At 34.9% G+C, this 13,378-nt stretch overlaps 1 protein-coding gene across 3 annotated transcripts; it reads left to right on the top strand.

Annotated features, from left to right (window-relative positions):
• Positions 1–407: 407 nt before the first annotated feature.
• Positions 408–10,498, top strand: LOC128242509 (heat shock 70 kDa protein 12A-like). 3 transcript variants are annotated; one of them, XM_052959679.1, is made up of 6 exons: positions 408–531; positions 5,670–6,061; positions 6,236–6,454; positions 6,797–6,956; positions 8,132–9,251; positions 9,568–10,498. In XM_052959679.1, the coding sequence occupies exons 2-5, from the start codon at positions 5,708–5,710 to the stop codon at positions 9,223–9,225; spliced, it is 1,827 nt and encodes a 608-aa protein (XP_052815639.1). In that variant the 5' UTR covers positions 408–531; positions 5,670–5,707; the 3' UTR covers positions 9,226–9,251; positions 9,568–10,498. The 3 variants fall into 3 exon arrangements, with proteins under 3 accessions (XP_052815639.1, XP_052815638.1, XP_052815640.1); XM_052959680.1 differs by adding an exon at positions 1,072–1,097 and having other exon boundaries at positions 452–531; positions 8,132–10,498; XM_052959678.1 differs by having other exon boundaries at positions 8,132–10,498.
• The last annotated feature ends 2,880 nt before the right edge of the window (positions 10,499–13,378 follow it).

Raw genomic sequence — 13,378 nt, forward strand, 5'->3', positions numbered from 1 at the left:
AATTAGATATGCAAATTTATTCAATTGCGCATGCGCAGTAACATTCACGTGAGCATCCCCCACGAGAAAGTTGGCGAACTTTTTGACATTTCCAATACTTTTTGTAAATAAAATATTTAAACGTACGCTTTGTGTTGGATTCGATGCAAATGGTGTTGCTTGGATACGATTCTTTTTACCATTCTCACCTTTTTTAAGAAGATTTAAAAATAAAACACGAATAAAAAGCGATTGCCGGCTACTGCTTTCCGCCGGCTACCGCTCTCCAACCAGTATCTGTATAAATACGCAATTTATTGTAATCACTTGTGAAAACGATTGTCAAAAACATTACCTAGATATTTTGCATGCAACATTGATCTTTGTCTAAAACGGAGCAGTCAACTGGCCGTAGTCAACAGTTCCACGTTTTACTTTACGACATAACCGGAACCTTATGACTGTATAGAGTCCAACGTCAGAGTGATGATATAAGACGAAAATGAACCGCGAGCAATTTAGGGAATATCAATTTTAACCAAACGTTATAGCGTAAGTATAGATCTAGGACAACGCTTGCTGTTACAGGCATAACTTTTAAACACGTCAGGCAGTCATTGGAGCCACAACATTTTGTAATTTGTCGAAAATGCCTCAACGCGTTATTATGCAAGTTACCATGGAAGCCAAGACAACAGACAAGATGGCAGCCATTTTCTAAGCCCATGACTCTACTTAAATGTATAATTTTTGCCATAATGTGGTACATTTGGCATTGAAAAGTCCAAATTAAAGTTGCACATACATTTGTTTGGCTCCAAATGGGTTTTATGCTTGACAACATTTTGTTTATTTTGACGCGTTGTATATTAGAACTGCTGATGAATTTGTTTTGTCCTGTATGGGTTTTACGCTTGTGCAGAATTTACCTTATTTGAAAACTTAATTAAGCTGCATATTAGTTTATTTTCTTCCGAGTGTTAATGAGCCATGTAATAGTATGTTTGATCCTAGATTAGCTTGATAAATTGTAGTACATTTATTGAACATTGACTTGGCTTGAGTAGTACCTCTTTTGGCTTTGTTTGACAGTAAATGGTTTCAAATATAGCCAAATTGTGAGTATGTACTTTGTAGAGGGCCCATAGAGCACAAAAATGGTAGTTTTGCACCAAACAGAGTAACAAAAGTTTTACTGAATACAAGGTAGACCTACGAAGAGTCAGTCTCGGATGATTGTTAGGCAGAGGAGTTCTGAAATAAGCTCTAGCTTGGCTTTGTTAGAACCTGTCGTTTTTTTATAATGAGTTCGCTTGACTAAAACTACAATAGAAATTATTGCAGAAACCCTCTGTCCTAAGAAACATACAATATGGGCTTTATATTGCAATCATGTAAATTGTTATTGGGGACCAATTGTATCAATTATCAGAATGCTAATCTTAACGTATTTAAATATGTTTATTGTTACTATGTCTTTTTATTCACATGATATCTACTTACTTGAATGTTTGACCTCTCTTTAAATAATTTGTGTCTTCACTGTTTCATATTGTACTTTATTATATGGCTATAAATGTGCATATGCTGAATAACGATAGGTTATGCTACGTATCTAAAAAATACGTTTTTATATTGGCTGGGGCTCTGAGCCAAATTGTAGTAATTCGATATCTGTATTAAAATTGTATTTTACACGTTGTGGATGGCTTAACACTTATAAATTAAACCCGAGCCGAAATGCATTTGGGTTATTTGGAAGTAAAGTATAAACACACTAGATTTGTAAAGCACTTGATTAAATTGATAATTCCGACTGAATGGGCTCATATTAATCTCACAAAAATCGTATACGCTCGCTTATAGAGGACTGGATTGGCTATTGTAGGAACATTTGAATCATTTGAAGTATTGATATGTGAATAGAGATTTAAAAGTTATTAAAACCGTTCTGTGATTTTAGTATGACACGACTTTTTTCATATAAAATCTAGCCAAAAATATTAAGTAATAACAGTCAATATTGGTTAAATTTGCATTTTGAAATTGGTTTGGTAAGCGAGAAATAATATTATTTACGTGAAAGTGACCCGGACATTGAAAAAGCCAGTAACACTTTAAATCGTCCAAGTTTCCTTTTACTTAAATGCACCGTTAAGTAAATTAAGCACTTTGTGAAACAGATACATGGTTCCTATGACTTGTCCGAAAATGTAGTATTTGTCTTTTCGTCTTCTTTTTTAAAGGGATTCGCTCATATTTATGCAAAAAGCTGCAGAAACAAGCTCAGAAGCAAAACGTTTAAACATAAACCCGGTTAAATGGCACTGGGTTAAGTGCATACATACTAAATATAAAAAGAACTAGGTATGTTTATCAAGAGTGAGGTACCGCCTTGGAACGGTCAGTAAAATGTAAATTTACTTTTTTGGCACCATTAAAGTTCAGTGAAATAAATTTAAAAAAAACTCTCGAAATTCAAATTGCCAACTTTGTACCACATTCTACAAGCGTCGTCATATATTCTGATTTACTGGGGTGCAAACCCTCGCCAGAACAGTCAAGGAAATATTGAAAACTGACATCAAAACCTCAAGCCCACAAGGACTCATACACCAAGAGAAGGATAACTTAACCTTTAAGCCTTTTGTTGTATCGCGTTACTAACGCTATTTAAAATCGTGGACTTCAAAAAAAATATTGAGCATATATCAGCATTTGTTGAAGGGTTCCAGCCGTCAAAATCTAAGTTTAAACACTCCTTATGATTTGCCACCCTTTATTTCGTCATACAAAAAAAGCATTTTATAAAATCATGAGCGAGTCACTTAAGTGTTTAACTGTCATTATCTTAACAGACTTCCGCCATTGGTGTCTTTCTTCATACGCGTGTATGCATAAGTAATTCTCGCTGTAGATGTCACCCACGGTATTCATTCTAACCTGTTTTGTAACATAGCTTCACGGTGATAAAAATGCTTGTACATAGTGAATATGGCTTGAGCATTAATGTCATGGACAGCACTATATCTCCTCTTTTTTAACCGATCTTGAACTGTCTGTAGGAATATTTTGCAAGTTTTATAATGTTTGTGAACAATGTCCCAACAGCTTAAAAATGCTTTATCTAGGCGTATAAGAATACTAATAATACAAATGCATATCCTTGAACATTGCATACATGAGTGCCCATGGTAAATACGAGTGTCACTGTGCTATTTCATCTCATCAAAACAACCTCGACCTCTTAAGCTTAAAACTGCTTTTCAAAGATCTGACTGTATTTTATTTTCATTTTGAATTAAGGAACAGTCAATAAACAATTAAATCTAAAAAAGGTGTTCAGGTACAATCTAATTTGGAGGTATTTTTCATACTTTGACCTTGAAATGACATAAATGTATAACATATGATGTTGTATAGCAATTAAAAGAACATTATGGGAGAAATAATGTCAATATGAAAATTAACACTTCTTTTATTAATGAGCATTGCCATATCAAAGTGTAAAATTTAACTGAATTTAACTGCAGCTATCTTGGACGCCTTTTTCGATTTTTTTCGGTTCGCACCATGTGTTTGCAAGTTCTGGCACCAGTTCGATAAACTACAGACTTTGCCTTGAATTTAAATATACAACATTGGGTTTATCTTTATTTGTTGCCTCTCTTTTCAAATTCAACAGTTTGTTACTCCACTATAAATGTATTTCAAGACTGTATAAACCTTTAACTGTTTGACATTAATAGTAGACAAATGGTTAATTCTTGGCCACCGGTTTTTGATTTATTAGCAGTTTAAGCACGCGTATATCATTTACCATTAAGATTCTATTAAAATTAGCTTGCTGGCAAAGCAATATTTTCAACAAAATCAAACAAATGTTATGGTACGTTATTTGGCTGGTGTAACTTACCATTACATCAGATCAACAAGTTCATCTTAGAGTGCTTATGGACGCAAGTCTTTAGTTTTATTTTTTCACAATCAAGCTTATTCAATAGTTAGAAATCTTTGAAAGCTCGGGTCCTGTCGAAAACCAGCAAGATCCAACAGGCATGACTAGATTATGGACATTGAAATCATCAAAATTGCAAAACAATACAGCTTACTATCCGATATTCACGAAACGTAGACAATAGTTCCTTTTAAAATACAGAAGTTCCCCTAATTCGTGACTGAATTATGGCCCTTGAAAGTGTCAAAATTGCTACAAAGGTGGCGGAGGGTAGGAAAATATAAAAACATAGTTTGCTTCTGTTTCCTTTCTTTACAGGTTAAATCTCCTCTTAAACTGCAAATCAAAAACCTTTGACTTTGAAAGCCAATGACTTCCTTCTACTTTCCATCTTAGCCACTAATGACTTCCTTAGCAAGTTTTGACTGTCTTTGCAACCAATTACATCCTTACCTATAGATGACAAGCTTACCAAATACTTACATTCATGCAAACAATGCTTTCCTAAGCAACTTCTACCCTCCTTAGAATCCTATGATTTCCTTAGAAACCACTTACTTCCTCCCAACCGCCCATATCCATTGCAACTAATGATTTTCTTCATGACCTATGACTCCCTTAGCATTCAATAAATTTCCTTGTAACTACTTACTTCCTTAGCAACCAAAGACTTCCTAAGCAAACGATCATTTCTGTACCATTTACTTTCATCCATAGCAACCAACCAATTACTGCCTTAGCATCTACAAACTTACTTAAACACCAAAGTCTTCCATATTTACCAATGACTTCCTAAGCAACCAATGACACCCTTAGCAACATTTTTTTTTCTGTTTCATTTACCTTCACCCATAGCAACCAATGACTCCATTAGGAGTTAATGATTTCTAGCAACCATTTATTACCTTAGCAATCTATTACCTTTTCAGCAATCTACGATTTTCTTTAGCATATTTGGTAAAATGCTGCCCGAAACGTTCGGTCAATGTCCTTGATATTTTGGCAAGCTTTGAGAATCCATCGGATCAGTGTCGGCAATAAGAAATTTCGAGGTGTTTTTCGCACATTATTATGTATTCGTTTACTTACTTGTAAATCTATATAAATCGCAAAAAAATGCACGTTCTACGTAACAAAACAGTGATGGTTGCTCACGTGAACTAGCACGAAATGTTCTAATTGAACTATCGGTATGTTAGCTATTGCCTTTACGTACATGCTCTGGATAGAAAACAACGCTTACAAAACAATATAGACGTCAGATAGTTGCGTTTAGTATCTATGGTAAATGTTTTTACGTAATAACACTACCTATTGGTCATAGTCATTACCAGGTCTTTAATGCGACCATCACTACATATTTACTAAATATTTACGCCATGCCAGTGCATTTCGTTCAACAAAATAAATGTAAAAAAAAAACATTTAAGCTTATATCAAATATTAGGTCTTGTGCATGTTATGTATGAAAACTAAATACGTTAGAATAAAGCTTGACTATAAAGGACACTAATTAAACGTTTTTTCGGTGTATAATTTATTACAGTTCGGTTCATTATGATCGTAATAATGATTTAACTTTGGAATCGAGCTTTAAGTCAAAAATAGCCTTGTGTGATATATTTGTAAAAACTATCTTGTTGCAACTTTTGAAGTGAATGAAACTGTTTATTTAGTACGTGTCATTTCGCGTTTTGGAAACATGGTTACACTTATATAATGTAAACTACAGGAACAACCCAACTAGTCCAACATTTAAGCAAATAAGTCATGGCTACCGCAAAAGGTGAAGATTCATCAATCAAACTCTCAGGAGATGACTTGCCTACATCAACGAAACCAGGAAAGAAACATCTTATGATTGCCGCAATTGACCTTGGCACTACATTCACTGGCTATGCATTTTCCATGACGGAACCTCTTGAGGATCCAATCAACTGCAGCCTTTTTGAGACAGAGGGCTTGAGAAGTGAAAAGGGTCCCACATGCGTTTTGCTTAATCCAGATGAAACCTTTAACGCGTTTGGATACGAAGCACAAAAGAATTATGAAGAATTGGGTGATACTAAAACCGACGGATATTACTTCTTCGAGCGCTTCAAAATGAGCCTCTACAAAACGAAGGTACTCTTGGCAAATTTATTTAATATGTATATAATAATGCTTGCATCTTATATAAACTAGTTTAGCGTCGTTTGCTTTCTGTTAAAATGCGGATAGACGTTGCCATTACTACTTTAAGATCGTGTTGTACCTGTTAACATGCAGAAATTTTAACATGCGTTGTCATGTTTGCAGAAACTTTCTCGTGAAACGAAGATTAAAGACCTTAACGGGAAAGAGCTCCTAGCAATAGATGTTTTCTCAAAAGTGATTAGTCACCTTTCAGAAGATTTTTACGAAAAGCTGAGTAAACAAAAGACGGGAATTTCTTCAGACGATGTTTTGTGGCTCATTACAGTTCCGGCAATCTGGTCAGACGCGGCTAAGCAGTTCATGCGAGAAGCAGCAAACAAGGTTCAGTTTAGTAAATGACTGCATTTCACTTATAACTCACATATTCAAACTTTGTTCATCAACATAGTTTTGGTCAACAGTAAATACTACGATATTATGAACAACTGAACATGAACATTTGTTCTTTTTTGATTCATATTAGTTTAATTAAGCTCGATTATGAAGAAAACTGATATAGCTTTTAGACTCGCACACGATCCCGATTCCTGGGAAGAAACCAGTACTAATGTCAATTTTGAGAGGCTATTAGAAAATTTTCATTGTGGGAATCAAACTCACAACGTTTTGAATGATAGGCTGACACCTATACCATTGGACCACTCTCACCCTTATATATTCAAGGCTGAAATTAAAGACGAAGACCTAAAACTTATTTTGGAGCCAGAGGCTGCGTCTCTTTTCTGCAACATGCAAAAATCATGTAAAATTGTGAAGGTTGACGACACAGTTGCACTGGAACCATTTCCTGTTGGACAAAAATATATTGTTGCTGATTTAGGCGGTAACTGTTTACATATATTATCTTTATACTCAAATAACTGATATACATAACGGAGTGTATCGCCTGATTTTGTGTTTTTTTATACTACATTATCACTTGTTACAAAGAAGCCCATAAATACAGGACATAAAATAGAAAAGTATTTACTGTTACCAATTGATAAGTGTATATGGGTTACTTTTTAGACGGTAAGAACAGTTAAAACCTATCAATTACATATTTCATTTAACTTTCCATAAACTAGGTTGTAACGGAACCGTTTTGATGTCTGTGAATAGATAAAACCTGATATAAAATATTTGTTATAAGGAATATTAGGCAGACGGTTATAATCAAAAACAACAAACTTATTATTAAGATCAGTTGCAGGTTAGACGCTGTGGTTATTTTCCTTTGACAAGGGAAAGCACTGTGCTTGTAAATCGCTTCTTATTCACGCGCAAACCTGTCGTTAAAAATTAACACAGGGCACAAGTCCAGAGCTAATTGCAGTTTCCTGATTGCTGAAATAGACAGGCACTTATTAACTGACCTTAAGTGCATTAAACATATCCCTTTAATTGTCTCGCAAACATTTAATGCGAAATGAAAAATAGCTGCCATTCGGGGTGGGGACATGTTTTGTTTAATCTCTAACGTGGCGCACTCTTTATTTAATGTGTTTTATGTGGTATATCAATACATTTCACCTCTGCTTTTTTTCCATCACTTATAAGAACGGTTAATCTTATCTTATGTTTACCTTCATTCGTTTAATGTTAAAACGAATGATAACAATATCACATATTCAACCTCGTCTTTGAGGTCTTGCGTCAAAATTAGTCATGTTACATAAATGCAATACTGCTTTAACAACAAATAAAGGCAAGAAAATAATACACGCCCTAACAATATAATAACATACCGCAGTAGTATAAATAATTTCTTGCAATATATTCGACTGCATCCGTCAGATCCAAAAGTCAGAATAGAAGTGATTTAGACGGGAATGTTATGGGTATTTTGGTTAATTAAGAACTGCCTATGTTTCTATTAATAACTCACTCAAATAAGAACCGGATTGACCAAGACCATACATGTACTTTACAATTATAACACATGATTAAAAGAACGGGTTGTTACTTATAAGACACTACAAATGTTTTAAGTTTAACAATCGCTTTTCGATTTTAAAGGGGGAACGGCTGATTTAGCAGTACATGAAATTCTAGAGGACCACAATTTGAGAGAGATCGCAAGGTCAGACGGCGACGCATACGGAGGGATTTTGGTGGACGAGGCGTTTCAAGAATTTATTTCTGATTTTTTTGGACGGAACGTTGTTCAGCGCTTACTTGAAACGCAAACAGACGCGTATATGGAAATTCTGAAATCCTTTGAAGTAAAAAAGCGAGCATTCCGAAGCGACACACTATCGATTATTCTCAACATGCCTTATGTGGCATTCAGAGATGCAATCGAAGCTTGCGAGGTTTCTTATGACGATGCAATTCGTGAGGCCAATGCAAAGTGCACAGGAAAGGCTGAATATATGCGGGATGGTAAGTTTAAAATTACCGCTGAAATCATGAAAGGATTTTTTAATAAGGCAGTTGATGGTATTGTCAAATTCATCCAACAGATGCGCTCAAACGATGAGCTTGGCATGATCAACACCGTTTTGATGGTCGGTGGATTTTCGGAATCGAAATACGTCCAAGAACGCATTGAAAATGATATACCTGGAGTAAGGCTCGTCATTCCTACCGATCCTTCACTGGCTGTTTTGAAAGGTGCAGTTTTGTTTGGCAAACATCCACAAGCAATAACGGAAAGAATAGCACGGTTCTCCTATGGGTTTTCCATTGCTAGACCTTTCGAGGAAGGTATCGACCCAGAAGAGCTAAAAGTAACACAGAATGGAATGGTCTTATGCAATGAGGTTTTTAACAAATTAATTACTAGAGGTGGAATTTTGAAGAAAAGACAGTTGTATTTCGGCGTTGTAAGGTATAATGTTAATACCGATACCCCTTTGACCGTATTGTTATCATCACTGCTTCCAATTGAGTCACAAGTTTACAAATCAACAAAAGTGGATCCAAAGTATACCACCGCAGAAGAAGAGTGTGAGGAATTAGGAAAATTGACAATACATCCACCACCTACACGTTGGCCTTTTGACAGCGAAATTCTTCAAGGAATCATCGTCTTTGAAAGTGAATTGAAAGCCATTGCAATCAACGTTGAAACCAAGCAAATATATCTGGCAAATCTTGATTGCCTTTGAAGTAGTCTACGACAGAAGTATAAATGGTGTGCATTCGGACGGTTTTAGTTAAACGGTTTTATGAAAAGTAAAATTTTGTTAACAAGGCCGTAAAAAACTATGACTGAATTGTAGTCTAAATCGATATATGCAACTAGAATCAATTGAAATATGCGAAGCCATGTTGACTGCCTATTTTTAACAGGACAAACTTGATGAAATGGTGTTGAAAATGTTCCGAAAAGCTAATCAGTGAGTCGCCAAAAGTAACTTTTGAGAGCGAATGAAAAAGAAAAGTTAACGAGAAAAGCAAATGATATAAATTTTGTAATAATTTTCATATGTACTATTAACTTCTTTCAGTGTCCAGTCATTGGCCGGTTACAAACAGGACAAACATTTCACATGATGTATATGAACAGTCAAAAGAATCATATGTACTGATAACACCAAGTAATATTTCTTTAGCTTTATTTCAGTTTTGTATATAAGTAGATTTGTACACATTTCATTGCTAACCGCTTTGTTAATATTGTATATGTATCTCTCCACCAAATTAAACATTTCAAATAAGGTATATGCAGTCAAATGTATATATACTGATAACACCAAGTTTTTTTTTCTGTTCCTTTATTTCAGTTTTGTATATAAATAGATTTGTTCTAATTTCATTGTTACTTGCTTTGTTCATTATTATTGTAAGTGTATCCCTCCACCAAATTAAAATGGAATAGATATGTTTTTTTGCGATAATATCAATAACCCGATATATTCAAATACGAAACAGAAGTGATGCGTATCGAAACGTGAGGGAAAGTCGTATAGATATTTTCTTTATATTATATAAGATGTGGTGCCTGAAACATTTCAATAGTTCCTTATAGCTTTATTTGTGTTAAAAAACCAAAAACAACAACATGTATACAGTTCATGATAACAATTAAACTATGGGTTATGTAAACCTGGTATCACACCTTGTAATTTGATCAATTCACTCATGTAGATTGTTTAAGCAGATTGTTCATAATTTGATTATATAGTGCGTGTGGTAATTATTGATCTAGTGTATTCTTTATTTATAGAATATTTGCTTTTGTAAATAATGCAATGAAAACTGTTTCTTATAAAAGCTGGCTGTCATTGAATCAATATACATTTAAAAGTACTTCTAGTTGCAACTACTCTTGTATTGTTTGAAATAATACCGGTTATTATTTTTGTGTGAAATCAATATCAATGTTAATGAAATGTACATGTATTACCATCTGTCATATAAATAAAACAGTTGATTTGAGTTGGTCTCTGTTTTAAACCATGTAAAACTGGACGGTTGTTTTTGTTATCAAAACAGATGCCTCCCCTATGGTGTGTCATTAAGACAGGACATTTATCATTGGGAAAAAGAAAAAAATATATGTATGGAAACACATAGAACGCTTGAAACAGAAACAGCGGGACAGGCACAGAAAGTACCTACTGCTGCTGACACTGTCATCAGAATAAAATGCTTGAGTCTAGTTAAAGTGATGCACTCCATGTTATCCTCAAATAATGGTAGTCTAGTTAAAGTGATGCACTCCGTGTTAAATGTATATTAAAAGTCAAGTTTGAAATATGACTGACTAAAAATTAGTACTTCTCATTTTTATTGAGTTTATTTGTTTGCTGAATACTACTGTATTCTGTATGCTGCTGTAACATTAAATTGGTGACGGATCCTCGACTAGGGACACCTGGCCTAGACGCTGTACTTTGTGTTTACAAATATTCAAAATCCTCCAAGTGGTTCAAGAGATATGGAGCGTACACAAAATATAGTCATATGACTCTTGACCTCTAAGAGTGACATTGACCTTGAATTGAGCTACTTGTAAAATGCGATTTGTACATCGTCTCAATATGGTGAATCTTTGTGGCAACTAATTACAAAATCCTTCAACGGTTAAAATGATATGGAGTGGACACGAAATGTTGTCATATGATCTTTGACCTATAGGTATGACCTTGAACCGAGCTTGTTGTTACATGCACTCTGCATATCATCTCAATATGATTCACTATTGTGGGTTGTTATTTCAAAACCCTTCAAGCAGTTCACAGATTTGTAGCGGATCCGTTATTATGTCATATGACCTTTGACCTCTAGGTGTGACCTTGATCTAAAACCGAACTGGTTGTAACATGCGCTCTGCATATCGTCTCAATATGGTGAACTTTTGTAGGGTATTTCAAAATCCTTCATGCGGTTCACGAGCTATGGAGCTGTGACGTTATGTTGTAATATGACCTTTGACCTCTAGGTGTGACCTTGATCTTAAACCGAACTGGTTGTAACATGCGCTCTGCACATCGTCTTAATATTGTAATATATGATTCTGTTGACATTTGGAATTGCATCAGCATTGTATGGTTAACGTTTATTCCAATTGTCCATACATGCTAATCCATACATAATCTGACCCTTGGGGGTTGTGTTGAAGTAACCATTAACTTTATATCATTTAATGCTTGTTAACAGTATTTACCGAGTACAGTATTTACCGATTTGAGTAATTCCTAAAGTTGTCAAGGAACAGTCATTTTTGCTGTATTGTTTATGTTGGAAACTACATAGTGCGTTGTAATACATTATTGCATTTCCAAAACATGAATGTTATTTCAAGTGTGTATTGTCATATGATAAGTACTTACCATAGTCTTTGTTGAATGCAAACATGCATTTAATTAATCCATTTTATTACTTGCTACAGTCTATTTGTAATATCCGCGCGTTCCAGATTTGGGATTCTAGGGTTATGTAAAGTGTGTGTGTTGTGATAATTTCAAGTTATTCAAGGTTAAATGGCAACAGTCACTGCCCTTTGTTAATAACTGTATGTTTTACCCGATGTGTATGCATAACATTACTGGTTATTTCCTCGACCGAAGTACTTTTGGGACTAGGAATTCCTCGTCAAAGCCCATTGGATGATAAATTCGTAGGAAGTCTTCTATTGGTCAAAACTCCTTTTGACTTCATTCCTAACCGACTGTCGGGTATATACGCGACTCATTTTCCAAATCCGCAATTCAGTTCTTTTCTTGATCGTATGATCAGATCTCTTTTGATAACTTTTGACCAGAAACACATACTGTAAAGTAAATATCCTAAAATGGCATTGGCATTCATTAATGGAACAGTAGTAATTAAAATACCAATGCAATGGAAATTGCGCTGCTACTGTTATTGATAAAACATAGGTTCTTGAAGTTGTACTATTTGAACTTGAAATATTGAAGATATAAAATGAAACTCATTGGAATGAGAAATGTTGATTTATCTTGTTCCACATCGGTTAATTAGACGCCATCCTGACATAGATTGAAAGAGAGCCAGATGTTTTACAATATAGTGAATATTTGTGGGTTATTTCAAAATCATTTAAAGGCCTAGTTTATGCCTCCTATAAGTGCCACCACCCATCCCCCACCCCCAAAAAAGAAGAAATCCGTGTATTTGTACACAACCTCTGTTAATTGATCTTAATCTTATTGCCTAATTGTCTTATCTGATCTCCAATCTGAGTATCCTGCTGTGCAGTTTTGAATGTTTTATTATAAAAATGGACCCTATGTGGCCCTGAGCCAATAAACGAATACACAGGAAATGGGCCCCTACTGTGACACCAGTGCAATTAGCAGGAGATGCACAGCAGGGGATTATCATGCCAAACATTCCTTAAACTAGGCCTTTAAGCGGCCCACGAGATTTGGAACGGACACAATAAATGGTCATATTATAGTAATATGAACTTTGACCTAAAGGGTAATTTGACCTTGAACTTTGCCAGTTGTAGCATGCGTTATTAATATCGTCTCAAAATGGTGAATATCTGTGGGTAGTATTCTTAAAATCCTTGAAGCAGTTCCAGATATATGAAGCACACACGAAATATAGTCATATGACATTTGATCTCTAGGTGTGAAATGGTGAACATTTGTGGCAAATAATAAAAAAAATCCTTCAAGCGGTTCAAGAGATATGGAGCGGACACGAAATGTTGTCGTGTCGACTTTGACCAAGTGTGACTTTGGTCTTGAACAGGGGCTCTGCACATCGTTTCAATATGGTTATCATTTGTGGGATAGTTATTTCAAAATCCTTCCAACAGTTCAAGAGCTATTGAGTAGACAG

This window comes from Mya arenaria, chromosome 8, assembly GCF_026914265.1.
Source record: "Mya arenaria isolate MELC-2E11 chromosome 8, ASM2691426v1".
In the NCBI taxonomy this organism is placed as follows: Eukaryota; Metazoa; Mollusca; class Bivalvia; order Myida; family Myidae; genus Mya; species Mya arenaria.